This window comes from Diabrotica virgifera, chromosome 4, assembly GCF_917563875.1.
Source record: "Diabrotica virgifera virgifera chromosome 4, PGI_DIABVI_V3a".
Taxonomy (NCBI): Eukaryota; Metazoa; Arthropoda; class Insecta; order Coleoptera; family Chrysomelidae; genus Diabrotica; species Diabrotica virgifera.
This window is the reverse complement of record NC_065446.1, coordinates 239,032,678-239,051,830: the sequence shown is the minus strand read 5'-3', so window position 1 is coordinate 239,051,830 and position 19,153 is coordinate 239,032,678. Positions and strand designations below refer to the sequence as shown.

Here is a 19,153-nt window from a genome sequence, read left to right as displayed (position 1 = left end):
GACAATTTATCTATTGCTCTAAAACCGGTTGAGGTATGCAAATGGAATTGTGTAGGTTTTAAAAGGTAGTTATCGTCAGTTTGTAAGAAAAAATTCAACATCCCTTATTTCGAAAACAAAGTATTTGCGGACATATGTTTATAAAGCAAACTGTCATTATTTTTCATGTAGAATTATTAACCTTTAAAGTTTGTCGCACTTATTTAGAAACACCCTGTATTGATGAAGAACATGGCTAATTGTTAAAGTACCTAACTTTTTTATTATCCAACATAAGTGAATGAGTCAAAAAACATAATATTAAAAAAGCCTAAAGCTACAACTAGGTTATTGCTTTTCAGGCATTATTATTTAGTTTTTTTGTATATATCATTACCTTTTTGTAGACAAATACGATGTAAATGGGAAAAGCATTAACGGGAATCAAACACTTGGAGAAAATATAGCCGACAATGGTGGATTAAAAGCAGCTTATCACGCTTACTTACAATTAATGAAAAATCAATCTGAACCACAACAGCTTCCAGGGCTTTTGCTCAATCACAAACAACTATTCTTTGTGGCTTTCGCTCAGGTAAGGATTAGCCATTCAGGATTATTTAAAATATATTTTATATAAGAAAGGTCAATATATTTTTGATACCCTGGGTATCGGTGCTCAGTTTTTGAAGTCTGTAATATGGTTGACATCACAGTTGACTTTTTGTGTTTAGCAAGGATGATAGATAATACATTACAAATACCCCAGTTAATAGGTAAAAAAACATGAAAAAATGTTAAGCAGCGTTTTGAAGGTGCTAAACGGTAGATGAGTGATAACTGATGATAATTCCGTGAAGACGTACAGCTAATTTTTCTTCTTCTTTTTTTTAAACAGTTACAAAAAATGAAAAACTAAGTTTTTTGACGATAAAACGTTTTTTGTTTATTTTAGAGAAAACTGTTTCCAATAAATATTGTAGATCTTAAAAAGTTCTTTAATTTGGTGGGACACATATTGAAACATACAAACAATTGACCGAGATAATTGCAAAAAACTCTCATTTTTGCACTAATTTATAAATATTAATAACTTTATTTTTTGCATAATGATATATAATTTAATTACTTTAAATTATGCTATTTAATAGGCTATTTAAGTGTGCCAAATTTCAACCAGATCGACCAAATAGTTTATAAGTTATTCAATTTGTTTATCCAGGAGAGCAATTGTTTATACAACTGTTCTTGCCCTAACAGTGACTCTAGAGATATTTAGCAAATCGCAATCAGTTACTCGAGACTCTATTTTTAAGATATATTAAAAAAATTTAACATTTTATTAAAATTGTTATTAAAAAAACCGTTTGAAAAAGGCCCTACTTTTTAGGTTATAAACAATTAGAATAACTTTGACAATTTTTATGTCACACGCTTGCATGTAGGCTCACTGAAAAGCTGATGAAAAAATACATATTAAAAAAGAAAAAATAATTTTATATGAGTAATAGGAATCAAGTTAGTATTTTTTTAATAAATCAATTTTGCCTTGTTTATGAACATTAAGAGCTGAAAATTGAACATATTTTATTTATGGGAATCTATATTTTATGATCTAGTGTATAGATTGCATAGGCAGTGAAATAATAAACACTTATTATTATAACGGTGTCGTTAACTGACGGTACTCGTGAAACACCACCAACGAAAGTGAAGGTGGGAACTGTTTGAGCTTCGCTTCCTTTTTTGGAAAAAAAACTGCAATCAATTATCACCTTCCATAGCACGCGCAACCTTCTTATTTTAACTGGGGTAGCTCAAGTAAATAATAAAAATTGTGCAAATTTCACCTTCCGGGAAAATTGGAAAATCCCGTGAAAATAAATTGATTCAATTATACTATAAAATTATTGAATTTTAAGAGTATTTCGTAAAAATTCTTTAAATTTTATTAAATAAAGTATATTTTTTATATAAGTATAAAATAATTATAAATTAGTACAATACATTATTTATTTATTTTAATTGCAATAATTAAAAAGTATATAAAAGTCCTTTTGTTTTATTATAATTTAATTGAAAGAAGCTATTAATATTTGTCTAGGTGAGCATCTAATAAGTATAAAAAGAAAAAATAAAACATTGTTTATGAAACTTAATTTGATTATTCTAGTGAACATCTACAACTTCTAAACTTCTCGGCAAGTTACAGTTAGTTCATCGTCTACAAAGTCTGACTCGACATCGTCAAGAACCACTGCAGCGCGATTGCAACATTTTTTCTCCTCTTCTTCCACTGCACAGTTTGTACAAAGATCCGTACAGTTTCTACCATATTTTTTACAGCCACATCTTGTACTTTTGCAACCCGTTGAACATTTACATGTTATTTGTTTTAATATCACTTCAGGAGTCAAACAATCTAAGGTTTAAATGGGTTCAAAATCCATATCAGTTTTTTTCTATTCATATTGGGTATGGGTAGCATCCAGTTTTTTACCTAACCAGTGTTGTAATTGATGATAAACGCAATTTTTTTCCCTGTATTTCTTATAAATTGTAAAAATCGTAACTCATTTAATGTCAATATGTTATTGTGTTTTTTTATATGTAACATCAATTGCAGCAGAATACAAAGCAACAATGGTATCATATCCGTTTTTCATGATGTCGTCCTTGTTAGCATTCTCGTCATAAAAAATATTTATCAGATCTAAAAAGTTGTATCACACCCAGTAAAAATAATTAAGAACCCAACGGATTTTCTTATATGAGAATGTTTAAACCTATTACAACTAGAATAGATAGATAGATTGTCCTTTTTCGCCTTTTTTTTTTCAAAATATATGTTATTGTCCGGAGCAGAGAGTTGCGTCAATATAAGGTTTGTTCCAACTCGATACAAAACCGTTCTTGAACGGTTATGAGTATGCGCAGTAACGAAAAATGTGTTACTGCGCATAATTATTCGTTATTGCGCATGCGCGTAACGATTCAAGAACGGTTTTGTATCGAGTTGGAACAAACCTTTATTATGATTATATCGGTATCATTACAAATTATTACAATCTTGTCAGGTTCATATGTATGTTCGTAAAGAGATGTTTGCACTATTAATACGTCTGCATCTTCATCTGCTACTTTAGATCGGTACCTAGATTTGTTGAGCTCTGCACATAAAAGTTGAATTAATTGTAATTTTTTTTTAAATTGGGATTCCATTCTAAAAAATAAAACTAAGCTATTCTCACCTTCACATTCGTTGGCGATGTTTCCCGAGTACCATCAGTTTAACGGGTCAAGACTTTTTATTTTTTCACTGCATAATATACAATATATGAAGTGGGTCATAAAATATAGATTTTCTTAAACAACTCATTCAATTTTCAGCTCTTAATGTTTATAAACAATGGAAATATGATTTATTGAAAAAAAAATTCTAACTTGATTTCTATTGGTCATATAAAATTCTTTTTACAATTTTAATGTGTATTTTTTCACCAGCTTTTCAGTGAGCCTACATACAAGCGTGTATCTTAAAAACTGTCAAAGTTATTCCAATTGTTTTTAACCTCAAAAGGAATGTTTTTCTGAGACGGTTTTTTTAATAACAATTTTGATAAAATCTTAAAAGATTTTCAATACACCTTAAAACTAAAGTCTCAAATAATTTATTGGGATTCGTAAAATATCTCTAGAGTCACTGTTAGGGCAAGAACAGTTGTTTAAACAATTGCTCTCTGGGATAAACAAATTGAATAACTCAAAAAACTATTTGGTCAATCTGGTTGAAATTTAGCACACTGAAATAACCCTTTAATTGGCATAATATAAAGTAGTTAAATTAAATATCGTTGTGCAAAAAATACAGTTATTAACATTTATAAATTAGTGCAAAAATGAGAGTTTTTTACAATTATCTCGATCAATTGTTTATATATTTCAATATTTGTCCCACCAAATTAAAGAACTTTTTAAGGTCTACAATATTTATTTGAAACATTTTTCTCTAAAATGCACAAGAAACGGTTTATAGTCAAAAAACTGAGTTTTTCATTCTTTGTAACTGTTTAAAAAAAGAAGAAGAACAATTAGCTGTACGTCTTCACGGAATTATCATCATTTATCCCTCATCTATCGTTTAAAACCTTCAAAACCCTGCTTAACATTTTTACGTGAAATCGATGATTTTTTTACCTATTAACTGGTGTAAAACAGTAAATAACAATAATTAATTTAAAATATAAATATAATTATTGAGAAATATATACAATTGATTCTTTGAAGGCCAAATATCATTCTGAGAACCTTGCTTTCAAATACCAGCAGCTTATTTATTTCCGCTGCTATAAAGTGCATGTTTTACTTTAGATTTTCCTTTTAACAGCTTATAATAATGATGATAGGGAGTATAATGCTCTATTCCCCGCAGCTATCCTTGCTGAGTTGTGGTCATTAATAGTTATGTACCTATGTTCTGCCTAACTCTTGGTCTTGGATTTTATTGACTGATATAATAGGCAAAGCCTGGTATAGTTTGGCGTCAAGAAATTTGTTTGTCAACAAGTCGATCTAAGGGTCGATTTTTCATACTTTCGTTAATCTATGGTACAGTTGAACGGGGTTCACCAGTGAAAAACTGGTCAAAAAATTGAGCGTTTTTGGCTTTGCTACTCTCCGTCTTTAAATGGAGTGTATTGTGAACCATGTTGGTTGTTCGCTAACAGACTTGATAAAAACTTTAACACTACGGGGAAAATCAATGATTGGAGAAATCTTTCTCTGGAGAAATGTCGTTGTTAGTTTCGTTGGAGGTTTGGGGGGTGGAGAATAAGTTTGGGAATATGGGCGCACGACTAATACTTGCATTGGGGCGCAGGTTAGACTAGTTACGCCACTGTTGGTTATTTAGTATTTTAAAGGATTTGCAAAACTAAGATTTTTTAAAAACTATTCGTAATATTTATCTCTCTACAGTGAATTTTCAATTAGACATCAGAATAACAACAGAATATGTTTTATCAATTCATTTAATAAAATATCTGTACATAAACTTGCTTGCATAGAAATCGGCCCACTTAAAAATTTGGTCATTTTTGATTTCTCGAATTTCCTAAACCTGTTGTCCGATTTAAGTGATTTTTTTAATATGTTGTAGCCTTATTCTTTAACAATATCGCTGTAATAATATTGTTCCTAAACAGGTAAATTTTCATTGTATACCGGGTGTACAAATTAAGCTGTGTTTCATTCTCATCAAAGTTCGCATCACCCTGTGTAATATTCTAGCATTTATAAAATACTGAAATTAAAACCCAATTATAACCTCAGGTTTTCTTAACATTCTGCTTTTTGATTCATTCGCTTATGTTGGATAATAAAAAAGTTAGGTAGGTACTTTAACAACTAGCCACGTTTTTCATCAGTACAGGATGTTTCTAAATAAGTACGACAAACTTTAAGGGGTCATTCTGCATGAAAAAATAATGACAGTTTGCTTTATAATCGTATGTCCGCAAATGTTTCGTTTCCGAGATACGGAATGTTGAATTTTTTCTTGCACACTGACGATTTATTTATAGGTTTAAAACCGTTTAAGATATGCTAATGAAATTTGGTGAGTTTTAAGACGTAGTTATTGCAAATGTTTTTACATATAATTAAGAATTTAATATCCACCATTGTTCCGCATATATATTCACTATTGACCAACCAAATTTTATTTGCGTATCTCAACCGGTTTTAAAGCAATAAATAAATCGTGAGTTTGTAAGAAAAATTTCAACACCTCCTATCTAGGAAACAAAGCATTTGCGATTATACGATTATAAAGCAAACTATCATTATTGTTTCATGCAGAATTACCCCTTAAAGTTTGTCATACTTATTTAAAAACACCCTGTATTGATGAAAAACATGGCTAGTTGTCAAAGTACCTATTTTTTCTATGGTCCAACATAAGCGAATGAATCATGATACTTTAGTTGGGTTTTAATTTCAGTATTTTATAAATGCCATAATATTCCACAGGGTGATTCCACAATGATTTCAGTACGCTCTGTTTTTCTTCAACACCAGAAATCTTCCCGCCAAGGTCTTTTTACATATAAAAAATGTTACATTTATTGTATTGGATATTGGGGACCGTTATTTAACTGTAAAAAAATGTGTTTTAGGTTTGGTGTTCAGCAGCAACCAACGAAGCCACACTGCTTCAAATAGAAAAAGATTCCCACTCACCAGCCAAGTACAGAGTCATAGGAGCGTTGAGCAACCTCAAAGAGTTCAGCGAAGAGTTCCAGTGCAAGCCAGGTTCCAAGATGAACCCCACAAACAAATGTGAAGTGTGGTAACTTAAGTACAATCAGAATAAAATTGTCTAAAAATCAAGATAATGACTCTGAGGTCAAGTCGATCCAGATCTGGAGAGCAGAAAGGCTTACGTATATACTATTTTCTCTTACTGCCAAAATCATGTATGAACGATAAATATCCATATCTGCTCGGCTCTACGGAATGAAGCTCAAGAGGCGGTCCTTTTAAATGTATCCAAAGCAAATAGTAGAGGATCCGATGTAAGGTCGACCTGCACCGATCTGTTTAATGAATAAAAATTATTTTATATACAGTAGAGCGTCGATTATCCGAACGTCGATCAACCGAACGACCGGTTATCCGAACTTCCGACTCACGCTCCCCTCACTCGAGTACTGAGCAAGCGTTAGTAATTAACGCTTAAAACATCTTTAATTTTCTTCAATTGTGTATCCAAAAATAGGTTGTTGCAAAGACTCTACTTTTTTGTTTGATTGCTATTTGTCATTATCAAGGTATAAACAAATATACAGTTATAAATATGATTTTTATTCACTTTTGGATAAATATGTATGGCAAATATAGTTTGATTATCCGAACAAATCGGTTTTCCGAACACCCATGTCCCCCAATTAGTTCGGATAATCGACGCTCTACTGTATTATGTAATTTAGTATGTTAACAATTATATAAAACAAGAGTTTCCCGATATAATTTTGTCCTGGCTATAATTAATTATTAATTAAAAAATATTTTTAAATAATTTGAAAAATTTCGGCCCAGCCAGATATTATTTTAGATTTTTTGGATCATTCGAAACAAAAAAGGTCTTTTGTAATTTTGATCGTTTTTGAGTTATAAATAATTAAAAACTTAAAAAACAAAAATTACGATTTTCAAGGCTCTAAAACATAAGTAAAAAAAAATTTTGAAAGTACCTGACAACAACCTAATCTAACAACCTGCACAAACCTGCTCGACAGTTACGTATAAACAACAGACTAATTGACCGTGTCGGATTACCGGCGCTAGGGTATGAGGTGCCCGCCTGCAATATAAGCACAGGCTGCCCCCTTGAACACATCCCCTACGCACACTTGTATGAGGCTCTAGCATCAGGAGACCCTTGTGTGGAACAGTGGTACCCACATGCCCGAAGATCAAACCAGTCATACTCCATAATGGAGTAATACCTATCTGACCCTCAAGCTGTACCCAAATTAGGGTATTAGGGCAACCAATTCCAATTATTTCGAATTTAAACAACATTTAAAAAATTAATTTTTCTATTTTAGTATTTTCTGTAACACTAGCAGAAAAAAGCTGATTTTGGCGCCCCCATGCAGAGGCGCCCGCCTGCAGTGCATCCCTTGCAGGCCCGTTATCGCCGGCCCTGTGTAGGCTCTTATGTATTCCTTGGCACCAACGTAAATGCAAAATGGGAACAGGGCACAAAAATTAAGGCTAGAATAGAACGAGCTAGAGCAGCATTTAACAATATGAAAAAGAACCTCATAAGCAAGGTTTTGTTTCTTCCCCTAAAAGTACATCTAGTTAAATGCTACATTTTTTCGATCCATATGGTGCGGAGGTCTGGAAGCTGACAAAGACGCTCACGAAAAAACTAGAATCATTTAAAATGTGGGTGTACCAACGCATTCTTCGTATATCCTGGACTAAACGTGTCAACAACATAGAGGTAATCCACAGAATCGGAAAAGAGAAAGAAATCGTGAGCACAATTAAACAAAAATAACTTAAATATCTAGGCCACATGGGTATATGAGACACGATAAGTACGAATTTTTTTCAACACTCTATATACCTTTTGAAACAAAACTTTTTATTTTCTTAATAGTTTTACTTAAAAAAGGTGTACTAGATTCATCTCGCTAAACTCAACCGTTTTCGAGATAAACGCATTTTAAATCTGCGAGGCAACATCATTTTTTGCATAATATCATTGTAGTTACACCCGAAAAATAACTTAAAACCAGAAAAATTTACAAAAATGTGTCGCAAATTTCTTCAAATGGAATTTGCAATGCAATGACTTAAATATGAGAACTGGTACAATTATTATGGTTTAAAGTTGATTTTTCGGGTATAACTACAATGATAATATGCAAAAAATTATGTTGTATCGCAGAATTAAAATGCGTTTATCTCGAAAACAGTTGAGTTTAGCGACCATAGGCGTAACCAGGATGATCCTAAGGGGGGGGTTACATCTACCTGAAAGGGGGGGGTTACATCTACCTGAAAGGGGGGGTTACAACTACTGGAAATATCTGAGGGATATGATGTTAAGCGTATAGAGCTGAAAGTACATCCCAATGGGGGGGGTTACAACCCCCAAAACCCCCCCCTGGTTACGCCTATGTTAGCGACAACAGTTAAATCTTCTTCTTCTTTTTCATGTGCCATCTCCTCTAAGAAGGTTGGGAACCATCACGGCAATTCGCACTTTAGATACCGCTGCTCTAAAGAGATCAGCAGAAGTGCAATTAAACCAAGCTGTCAAATTGTTTAACCAGGAGATGCGTCTTCTTCCGCGACTCCTTCTACCCTGTATTCTTCCTTGTATTATTAATTGTAACAAGTTATAACGCTCGCCCGTCGTAACATGTCCCAGATATTGACGTTTTCTGACTTTTTTTTTTGAAAAATGGCTTTGGCAGAGCCGATTAGCCAGACTTGTTTGTGATTTATTGCAGATTCATAGTCATAATTTTCTGACTTTAATTGTATTTAAAACCTCTTTATCTTTTCCTATTCTTCTCAACACCTCGATATTCGTGACTATCCTAGACCCTATCTCTAGTTGAATCTAGTACACCTCTTTTAAGTAAACACATTAAGAGAATAAAAGTTTTGATTCAAAAAGTATATAGAGTGGGGATAAAAAAATTGAACGTATTAAATGAGCGCTGAAGGAAGTATGTAGCGCCCTCTGGGTAATACATCATTTTTGGTGGCGAATTTAGATTTCAGGTAAACAGGGTGAAGTGTACGTTTGAACTGTGTAAATTAAATAATTCCTAGCTGAGTGCTTTCGGCTTATAAAACATCTTTAGAGCTAAGCTACAATAAAAAGGTCTCTTATAAATAATTGATCTTAGAATTCAAAAGTTTAACTTTAAGAGAGATGGATCCCATGTACGATAATACTTCTATTTCTTATGCATAAACTCGAAAACTATCAACTTAAGGGAAAAATTACAAAAGACCTTTTTTGTTTCGAATAATCCAAAAAATCTAAAATAAAATCTGCACGGGCCGGATTTGTCTTAATTTATAAAAAAAAGTTATTTTTTAATTTCTAACATACGTTAAATATTTTTTATCCATTAAACAGATCCAGGTGCAGGTCCACCTTACATCTTATCTTAAACTAAAAGGCTTTTTTCAATGGTAATTATAATATGTCTTAATTGCCACTGAACTTGAAAACATTCTAATCAAATTATTTTTAGGCGTAATTTTAAATATAGATTTTGGATATTTTATTTTAGGATTAATATTGTTATCATCATAGTTTTGGCGATTTAGTTTGCAAAAATACAGTCCAAAATTACCATAATAGTTTAGTTCATAGAGAGTTAAAGTCGGTCGATCAAACTATTAGAACCATTGGGAAAAATGGATGTTTTTCCAATAGTAGCATTATTATCAGTCTTAGATGTCGTTTTCTACATTGCCATGTATGGTCAATACTATTGTATGGAACGACAGCCTGGACGCTCAACATAACGCTGATGAACAAGTTACATAGAAGCCTTGGAACTCTGGCTTTATAAAAGAATCTTGAAAATACCTTGGAGAACCCACACCACCAACCAGAATATTCTGAGGAGAATAGGTGCAGATAGGAAGCTGCTAAAGATCATCAAAGTTAGCTACCTGGGACACATAATGAGAAAGGAAAAGTGCCGTCACGCGCTACTGATCATCCAGGGGAAGATTGGAGGAAAACTGGGTCGTCCAGGTAGTCGCAAGATTTCATGGCTTAAAAATATCAGAGACTGGATCGGCCTTGATTCAACATCCTTGTTTAAAACCGCATTAGACAGACAGATTTACCAGTGTAGTCGCTAACCTCCACTAAAGGAGAACAACCACAAGAAGAAGAAGAACCTTAACTGTATTAAATATATGTGACTTTAACTCTCTAATGTCTAAGACAACAAATATTGTACATTGCATTTGTCTCAAAGTTATAGTTTAAAATTGCTTATTCGTCCCAGTATAGCATCTATGATATATATGCATCAATGTTTACAAACTCATTGCTCAAATTGGACTCTATGAGAATTGATTCTTAAATCATGTCCAGTTAGTATACGAGGAAAAGATAAAAATTCTCGGCCTAGTAACAAAAATTGTGATTTTTTTTGTATTTTGTACGATACATTCGCATATTATATCGGTACGAATATACCGTTTTGTAAATATATGTCACTCTTTAGTTCAATGTAGTTTGTACAGGATCCTAATAATTACTAAATTCAGTCTCTTCTTCTTCTTCTTCTTCTTTAGTTTATTGGCCTTCATTAAATTCGTTCTCTCTTGTGTACAGCTTCAAACAGTACCTCTCATGAGCGAATGTTTCATCATTCTAGAAAAGCTATAAATGGAACTGCACTTCTTTCATGGTTGATAACCCCCAGAAAAGTGTTTATGAAAAAGAATGTGAGGCATTCCAAATATGACCATCTCGTTGAAGAAGTACAACTAATTGAAGCTAATCCAAACTATGCTGTTGTAAGACGTGAAGATGGTAAAGAACCAACAGTATCTTTAAGACAACTTGCACCACGATTCAGTCTCTTCGTTTGGCACCAAACATTTTCTGATTATTTCCTTAAGACTTAAAAAAACTGAAAGAGGAAGACACATCTGGCAAATAGGGATGCAGTTGGGTCTGCATCCTTCCAGGATGGGTCTTTGTTTGGCTATGTTCGTCCATTCAGAACCCTCTTATGCCTCTCTCCTACATTGTCTTACATTCACCGCTTTCAGATCTTCTTCCACGTGGGGGGGGGATTTAACCCCCAAAACCGCCCCCTGGTTATGCCTATGCATCCAACCGTCTCGTTCTATGTCTTCCTTTTTTTTTCTTCCTATCGGTTCCATCGTAATATTTTCTTTGTTGATTTTGTATCTTCTTGTCTCTGAAAATGACTCAGCAATGACAGTCTCTGACTTTTAACAAATCTTACAATGTCGTGTTCTTCATTCAATTCATTAATCTCGGCGTTTCTTGTTTCTCCTGATTCTGTACGTGCGGTCTTTCTTTTGCACCGGGCTGTATACTTTTCTCGGTATCTCTTTCTCGAATGTCTTAATATGCTCTCCATCTTTTTTTGTCATTATCCGGTATTCCAACCATAGGTTACTATGGTAGGGGAGCCCAAGCGGGGATTTTTGCAGTTACTCGAGCGCGTCAGATTATCATATGGAGAGAAACCTCGTACCCTGCAGATGTACCTCTACCATATATTGGCTCTTAACACAGGGGAGTTCGTTAAGGGGGACTCGAAAAAAAAAAATCTATCCTTAAAAATACTCGAAATTGTCAGATTAAGATAAGGTAAGTTAAGTAAAAATCTGACGATTTGAGCTGGGCGTAAGGAAATGGGCGAGTCCCAAAATTTCACAAGAAAAAAGCGAATATTTCGCGAAATAAACGTCAGATCGAAAAACTAAAAACTACGTTTTCAATATTTTTCAAAAATCTATTGAATGATACCAAACATGACCCATCACAGAGAGGAGTGGGGGGGTAAATTTAAAATTTCAAATAAAAATCCCGCGATATTTCGCAAAATAAACATCAGATCGAAAACTTCAAAATACACTTATTCAATATTTTTGAAAAATCTATCGAATGGTACCAAACACGACCCCCTTTAAAATCTTAAATAGGAGCCCCAAATTTTTATTGCAGATTTGGATTCTTTACGTAAAAATAAGCAACTTTTATTCGACACATTTTTTCGAATTATGGATAGATGGCGCTATAATCGGAAAAACGATTGTTGGAAATGGAAAATTAAATTAAAAAATGGGAAGTCCCCACTAAAATGGAAAATTTTACTTAACTTTTTTTGATTTTAGGACCTAATAATCACAACCCAATAGGTCACCACAGCGCTCGAGTGACTGCACATTTAGCATACTTTGCTCCCCTACCATACGGGTCTAATATTCTGTACATCAGTCTGTTATTAGCATAGTATAGTATGTACGATCCCCACTGGAAATATATGGATTAATTTCGCTACTAACGTAATTCTTTTGATCGACGTTCGACGTATTATACAAACCATAGAAAACATCTACTTTTATAATCGAATTCAGGCAAAGGTAAATGGAAAACTAACGCAGTTTATACCAGTACAAAGCGGAGTCAGACAAGGTGACTCGTTAAGCCCACTGCTCTTTAATATAATAATGGACGAAATAATAGAAGCAGTACGTAAAGGTCATGGTTACAGAATGGGGAACAAAGAAATCCAAATATGTTATGCAGACGACGCTGCATTAATCGCCTAGACAGAAGACGATCTCCAAAGATTAACACACATCTTCAATACAACAGCCAAGAAATACAATACGATCATATCAGCAGAAAAAACCAAATGTATGACAACATCTAAATACCCACTACGATGTAAAATCGAAATTGATGGGAAAATAATAAAGCAAGAAGCAAGGTTTAGATATCTGGGAATAGATATAACCAGTTACGGAGATGTTGAAGAGGAAGTACGACAACAAAGCTTAAAAACAAGCAAAGCGGCGGGATCTCTTAATGACACAATCTGGAAGAACAAACACCTAACACAAGACACAAAAGCAAGAATCTATAAAGCAGCAATTAGACCTATATTGACATACACGGCGGAGACAAGACCTGACACATCTAAAACGAGACGACTACTAGAAACAATGGAGATGACAATACTCCGACGAATATCAGGGAAAAGTCTGTTGGATAGGGAGAGAAGCGAAAACATACGAAGATCATGCAATGTAGAAGACATAAATGGATGGGTGACAAAACAAAAACAGGAGTGAAACGAACACATTAGTAGAATCCTAGAGGATAGGATAGTACGAATAGCACGAGATAAGTCACCAAATTGACGAAGAAGTATTGACAGACCAAGAAAAAGATGGTGCGATAACTTAAACAATTTAGGAGGCTAATATTGAAGAAGAAACAGGCTTTAAAGCCTACATACAAAAAGGAAGACAACGACGTTCGATGGTATTGTTGTCTATTGTGACATCATTTTCATTATGAGGTTTTCTTTTGACGGTCATATACTTGGTTATTGTTTCGTTTACTTTAATTTGTACTGATTTGGTATTTATATGGCCAATTACATCTGTTTTTCTGTTGATTGTCTTAAGAGTTGGCTTGAATAGTTAAATATTCCACTGGTAGTTCAGCCTTTTCCGATATGTTTTTTAGTAATTTGTGTATTTTGTCTGTTAGCTACGTTCTTCTATATTTTAACATTTCCGTTGATGAATCACCTCCATGACAAATAATATTATATATATAAAGGGTTGTCTACAGCTAATGCCGTTTCCCTTCCGTCAGCCAGGACTTCCATTTTTTTCGATCTTCCCAGTCTCCGTCTTCCAAACCTTTCTTAGACATGGCTTCGTCGACTTCATTTTTCCAAGATCTTCTCGGTCGTCCTCTTCTTCTTGTTCCTCTTGGGCTCCATTCTGCAACCTTGTTTATAGAAGTGTTTTCTACTCTGCGTATGTGGCCGTACCAATTTAGTCTTCTCTCGTCTATATATTGCAGGGCATCTTTTCCCCTTGCATTCTTCTCCTTATCTCCTCATTTGTTATTCTGTCACTTCTGGTGAGACCACAGCATCTTCTCCAGTATTCCATTTCGGTTGCCAGAATGCCCTTTTGGGTTTTTTTGTTTATGACCCAAATTTCTGCGGCATATGTCATGATGCTTCTTACTTCTTACTATTGTTTGATATATCATTTTTTTGTTTTTCCATTGATGTTCTTATTCCAGATTACAATATGGAGTTGTCTGATGCAATATCTTGTTTGTCGCAACCTATTTTTTATTTCTGCTTCTGTTGTTTCCTTTTTCGACATTATAAAGTCCAAATATTTAAAATTCTTCGTTCCTTTTATTTCTACTTGTTCTTCTGTTTCTAAGTTTTTGACGTCTTCTTTCGATATTGCTAAGTATTCCATTTTCTTCATATTTTTTTCGATAAATAATATTACATTAATATTTTTCGCTATTTAGGCTAGGGCTCCACGAGCTACATATTGACGCTAGCAGTAGCAGTAAAATGAAGCGTGATAAATGAAAACAACAGCGATAATACTGGATGGCTTCACTGAGCTGTAGATTGTCGCTCACAGAGAGGAAGCAGGCGCGTCGTAAAGGTCATGTTGGGGACGGATAGGTCCAGACCTATTTTTTGCAGTTATTTGTAGCTCGTTCCTGGCTTCACAGGCAGTATTGCATTGTTTGATAGTGAACTATTAATATTAGAAGTGCAAAAGAATGACTGAGGACTACAAAAATAGAGTCAAAAAATTAATGCAAGGACAAATAAATGCCAAAGCCTCTATGGAAATTAATGGGACGACCTAGATATTGAAGCTGAAGGAAAGATAGCTAAAACATATAAAGAAGACACTGACATCCTGTAATACCGAAAATACTTATCAGGATATTTCTTTTAGTTTGTTGTGTAAAAGAACTAATTGTCTCTCTGTCTTTCTATGAAATATAACAGGGCGAATCCATCATATCTGTGACGGCGGAATGCCAATTTTAAAGCAACTTTTTGTTGATATGATAGATTATCCATACTATATTATCGGAATGAATTTATTTTATTTTATCTGCTATATACACGCACAAGAAGATACACTGGTTGTAACCAGGTCATACTAAAGCTCATGGAGCCACTCCAAGACCAAGAAGCAACGCTATGCGCGCTGTAAACTGCCTCTCTCATGGAGCCATAATGTTACTGCTCTACTGCCGCCGTAATTTTACAGCTCCTGCTAGTGTCAACCTGTAGCTCGTGGAGCCCGAGCCTTAGTGTCGCAACTCGTGTGCCAATACGACAAAACAACCAATCTATTGTAGCCAGCGCCCTCTATTGCCTAGGTCGAAAACTTTTTATCTAATTATCGTTTGTTTGAAAGAAGGATTCACAAATTAAAATTTATATTTAGAGACTATGTACAATTAGGCGGCCAAATATTTTCTCTATCAATTTGAAACGAACTGTACGATATTTAAAAATGACCAATCACTAGGAATTAATCTAATTAAAGAATGATATCCCGAATGATAATCGTATTTAGAATATTAAAGAAATATGCCAGTTTTTATCAAATTTATTTAATCTATCAGTATTAATTGGTGTAATCAGTTTTTTAGAGCTTCGAAAGCTTTTACAATCTTTAATAATCTACATATGAACTAAATATCCCCAGTATCGTTAAGATCTTCGTTAAATAATTAGTTATTTATATGCACAGGTTGTTTCTTTACTTAGAGATCAATGCAGTAATGTAAAACATGATTCCTCCTCCTCCTCTATCTTTTAACATGATATGATGCGTTTATTTACGATTTGATTCCTATTCCGCCGTTTGAGATATAATCAATTTTTTGATACTGGAATCTGTAGCGTTCAATATATCATCTAAAAATATATCAAAGATAAAAAAGTTTAAAAACTCTCTGTTCAAAAACAGTCAAGAACATCTGTCAAGTTTCCATCTGTTTTCGTAGTTAGTTACCCCATTCCATTATCCCCTAAAACGTAGCCACGCCCAGCTTCCGAGTAAAACACAGAGCCATTCGCACAGTACGATTAAGTGCTTGCTATATCCACTTCTATTAAGACCCCCCAATCCTTTCTTCTCAGTAAGCATCCCATTTTTTACAAATCTCTTCTTTATCACTATAATTCAGCTAAGCGCGTGTACTGTTGGAGATATGCCTCCCATGTCGCTCGTCCATCTAGTCGGTGGCTTCTTTACTAGTTCGTTGTCCTCTATTCCATGATTCGCCTTGTCCATTTTCCATCTTTTGTTCTGGCTAAGCGCCCTGCCCAGTTCCACCTTAGCGTCATGCTTCTCTCGATGACGTCTGGAGAGTCTGAATCCTTGTCTGATTTGTTGGTTTGTTATTTGGTCTCGAAGACTCATGTCCAGCATTGCACGTTCCATGGCTCGTTTTGTGACTCTTATTTGCGGATCTTTGCGTCAGTATTAAAGTATCTGCTCTATAAATTTGTATGGGCAACACATTGGTTATAAATCTTTCGTTTGAGATACGCGGGAATTGAACTTTTTAGAATATGGCTTAGTTTACCAAATGCTGCCCATATCAGGTCTATTCATTTATGTATTTTATGTACTTAATTGTCGTCTTCACTTATTTTGATCCCTTATCCCAGTTATTTGTAAGTATCTGTATGTTGTATAGTACCTACTATTGTGAATAGTTTTGTTTCCGCTCTTTTGTCAGACTTTTAAACGAATATATCATAGAAATTGTGGCTTGTAAGTGCGTGTAATCACGCACCAGCGCGTGATATGGTTACTTCAGTCAGGTGCCTTTCAACAGGATGGCCCCTAGAAGAGTTCCATCCTCTTTGATCGACAGCGAATGGGTTAATACAATATCATCTGAAAACCTCTAATTTAATCTATCTTCATCGATACTGATGGCCATATCTTGACATTGACTGCTCTTAAAGATAAATCTCTTCTCATACCAAAGATTGAATTTAGTTATTTTTTCTCATTCTCACTGTGTTAGATATTTGTGATCCTAAGCTCAAAATTGGACATGGTATATTATGAAGAAGAAGATCATTGGATATCTTAGACTCTGACCTTTCCCTGGCTATCTTTGTTTGAATAATGAATGCCTCTATTTAAGAAACAACCTGGAAGACTCCCCAAAAATAACCCCAGTGCTCAGTAGTAGGTACCTATTTTTTTAATAGTTTAGTAAAAACCTCTACACGAGGTCGTTTTTAAAGTTTTTTGGATGTCTGTTAGTTTTTTAAAGCTGTTGAATCTATTTAAAACGTCATATCATCTATTTAGTTAATTTTTCTTTAAATAGGTATTTATATTTTTTCAGTTTTAGGAAAAAACAGATGAACATTTGTGTAAACTGTGTATATTTTTTACTGTGATACAATATATGTAAATATTTAAAATAAAAGTAGTTTCATTTTTATAAAAATAAGTTTCAGCACATTTTGCTTCTTCGAGTGTTTCTCCTTTCTTGTATCTCCTCTTCCTTGGCTACCTCCTCTTATGTTATTCTACCAGTGGCGGCTCGTCAGAGGAGGCAAGGGAGGCTCAGCCTCCCCATAAATTTTTTACACACTCTATACTGTTTTGTTTATCATGAATCGCGAAAACAACAATTACTCTCACTATTATACAACGTGTAAATTCCATATTATCACTAATTATCCATACGTACGGAGCATTAGCATTAGAACGCATGATCGCGTCTCAGTTTTATTACATATTATTGTAGGCAGGACCCTGGGTTATCCCGAGATGCATGAACGGAGCACGGAGCCGAGAAGCCCAGCTTTCTCCGTTGCTAATGCTCCGTGCAGCGCAGCAGGCGTTTAAGGAGACCCGGTCTCCTAACAGTGGCATCTACGGCGCCATCACACGTTGCCCGGAGATATACCAAGGGAGGCAGTGTAGCTTCTCAGCTCCGTTGGGTGGTTGGGTGCGTCTCGGGACAACGAATTTTAGGGTCCTGACTAAATATAATGAAAAATCTAAAAGTGCGAATTTTGTTATGAAATTTGGTATGTGGGGTTATAATAATATTTGAAACAACTTGCTCAAATAACTTTTTCCGATATCTCTAACTCAAAGCAAAATATCGGTAATTTATCGTGTTTTTGAATTCGCAGTAGGCCGCGTTTAGAATTAAAAAAATTCAGTTGAGTATCTTAAAAATTTGAAGCTTCATTATGTATGGACTGCAAGACTTCAAATCTGTATTTATTTTGATATGCATAGGTATCTATTTACAAATAGATGGAATTGTTAACAAATAAACGACACAAACTTTAGTATTAAACTTTTACTATTAGACTAACTATTTTTAAAATGATGATATCATGAAATTATGAATTAGGATGATATTATGAAATGTAAATAAAAAATGGTCAAAAGATGGGGCCTTAAATTACATTTTTTGGCGCATTTTTTTGCTAGTGCAAATTTGTCTAGATATTTTACAGTTAAGTATAGCCTCCCCTATTGTAAAAATCACGAGCCGCCACTGTATTCTACGCAAGGATATGGTGATGTCATGATGTTTGATTAACTTTTATTATATAACCCTTCCATTTTGAGTTTTGTGAGATGCTTCTAGAAGGGAAGATCCTGCAATTTTTTTAAAATTAATTCAGACCACCGTGAAGGAGATCTGATCATCTGATATTAGATGTAAAACATAAAAAACAAATGCCATTTTAGACAAATTTCACACAAAAGAGAAAATTTTGTTTTAGGTCGGAATGCAGAGTTTTCGGTAACTATCTATAATCTGAGCTTTTAAAAATTTATAAAGCAAAAAGAACGATAAATAGTGGAGCTAGGAGAATCTGCAATTTGCATTCATCGCCTGTCCGCTTATTTAGATAAAAAACCAGTGGCGGCTCGTGAGTTTTACAATAGGGGAGGCTCTAACTATAAAAAATCTAGACAAATTTGCACTAGCAAAAAAATGCACCAAAAGAAGTAATTTAAGGCTCCATTTGTTTTTGACCATTTTTATTTACATTTC

The 19,153-nt window shown here is 34.1% G+C and overlaps 1 protein-coding gene across 7 annotated transcripts in view; it reads left to right on the top strand.

Annotated features, from left to right (window-relative positions):
* The window catches only part of LOC114327060 (endothelin-converting enzyme homolog), a 167,437-nt gene extending 149,883 nt beyond the window's left edge, over positions 1 to 17,554 (top strand). For all 7 annotated transcript variants that reach the window (XM_028275587.2, XM_050648818.1, XM_028275573.2 and 4 more), the window contains exons 12-13: positions 387 to 574; positions 6,156 to 17,554. In XM_028275587.2, coding sequence (XP_028131388.1) covers positions 387 to 574; positions 6,156 to 6,332 — 365 coding nt within the window. In that variant the 3' untranslated portion in view covers positions 6,333 to 17,554. The remainder of the gene's footprint in view (positions 1 to 386; positions 575 to 6,155) is intronic.
* Positions 17,555 to 19,153: the final 1,599 nt, after the last annotated feature.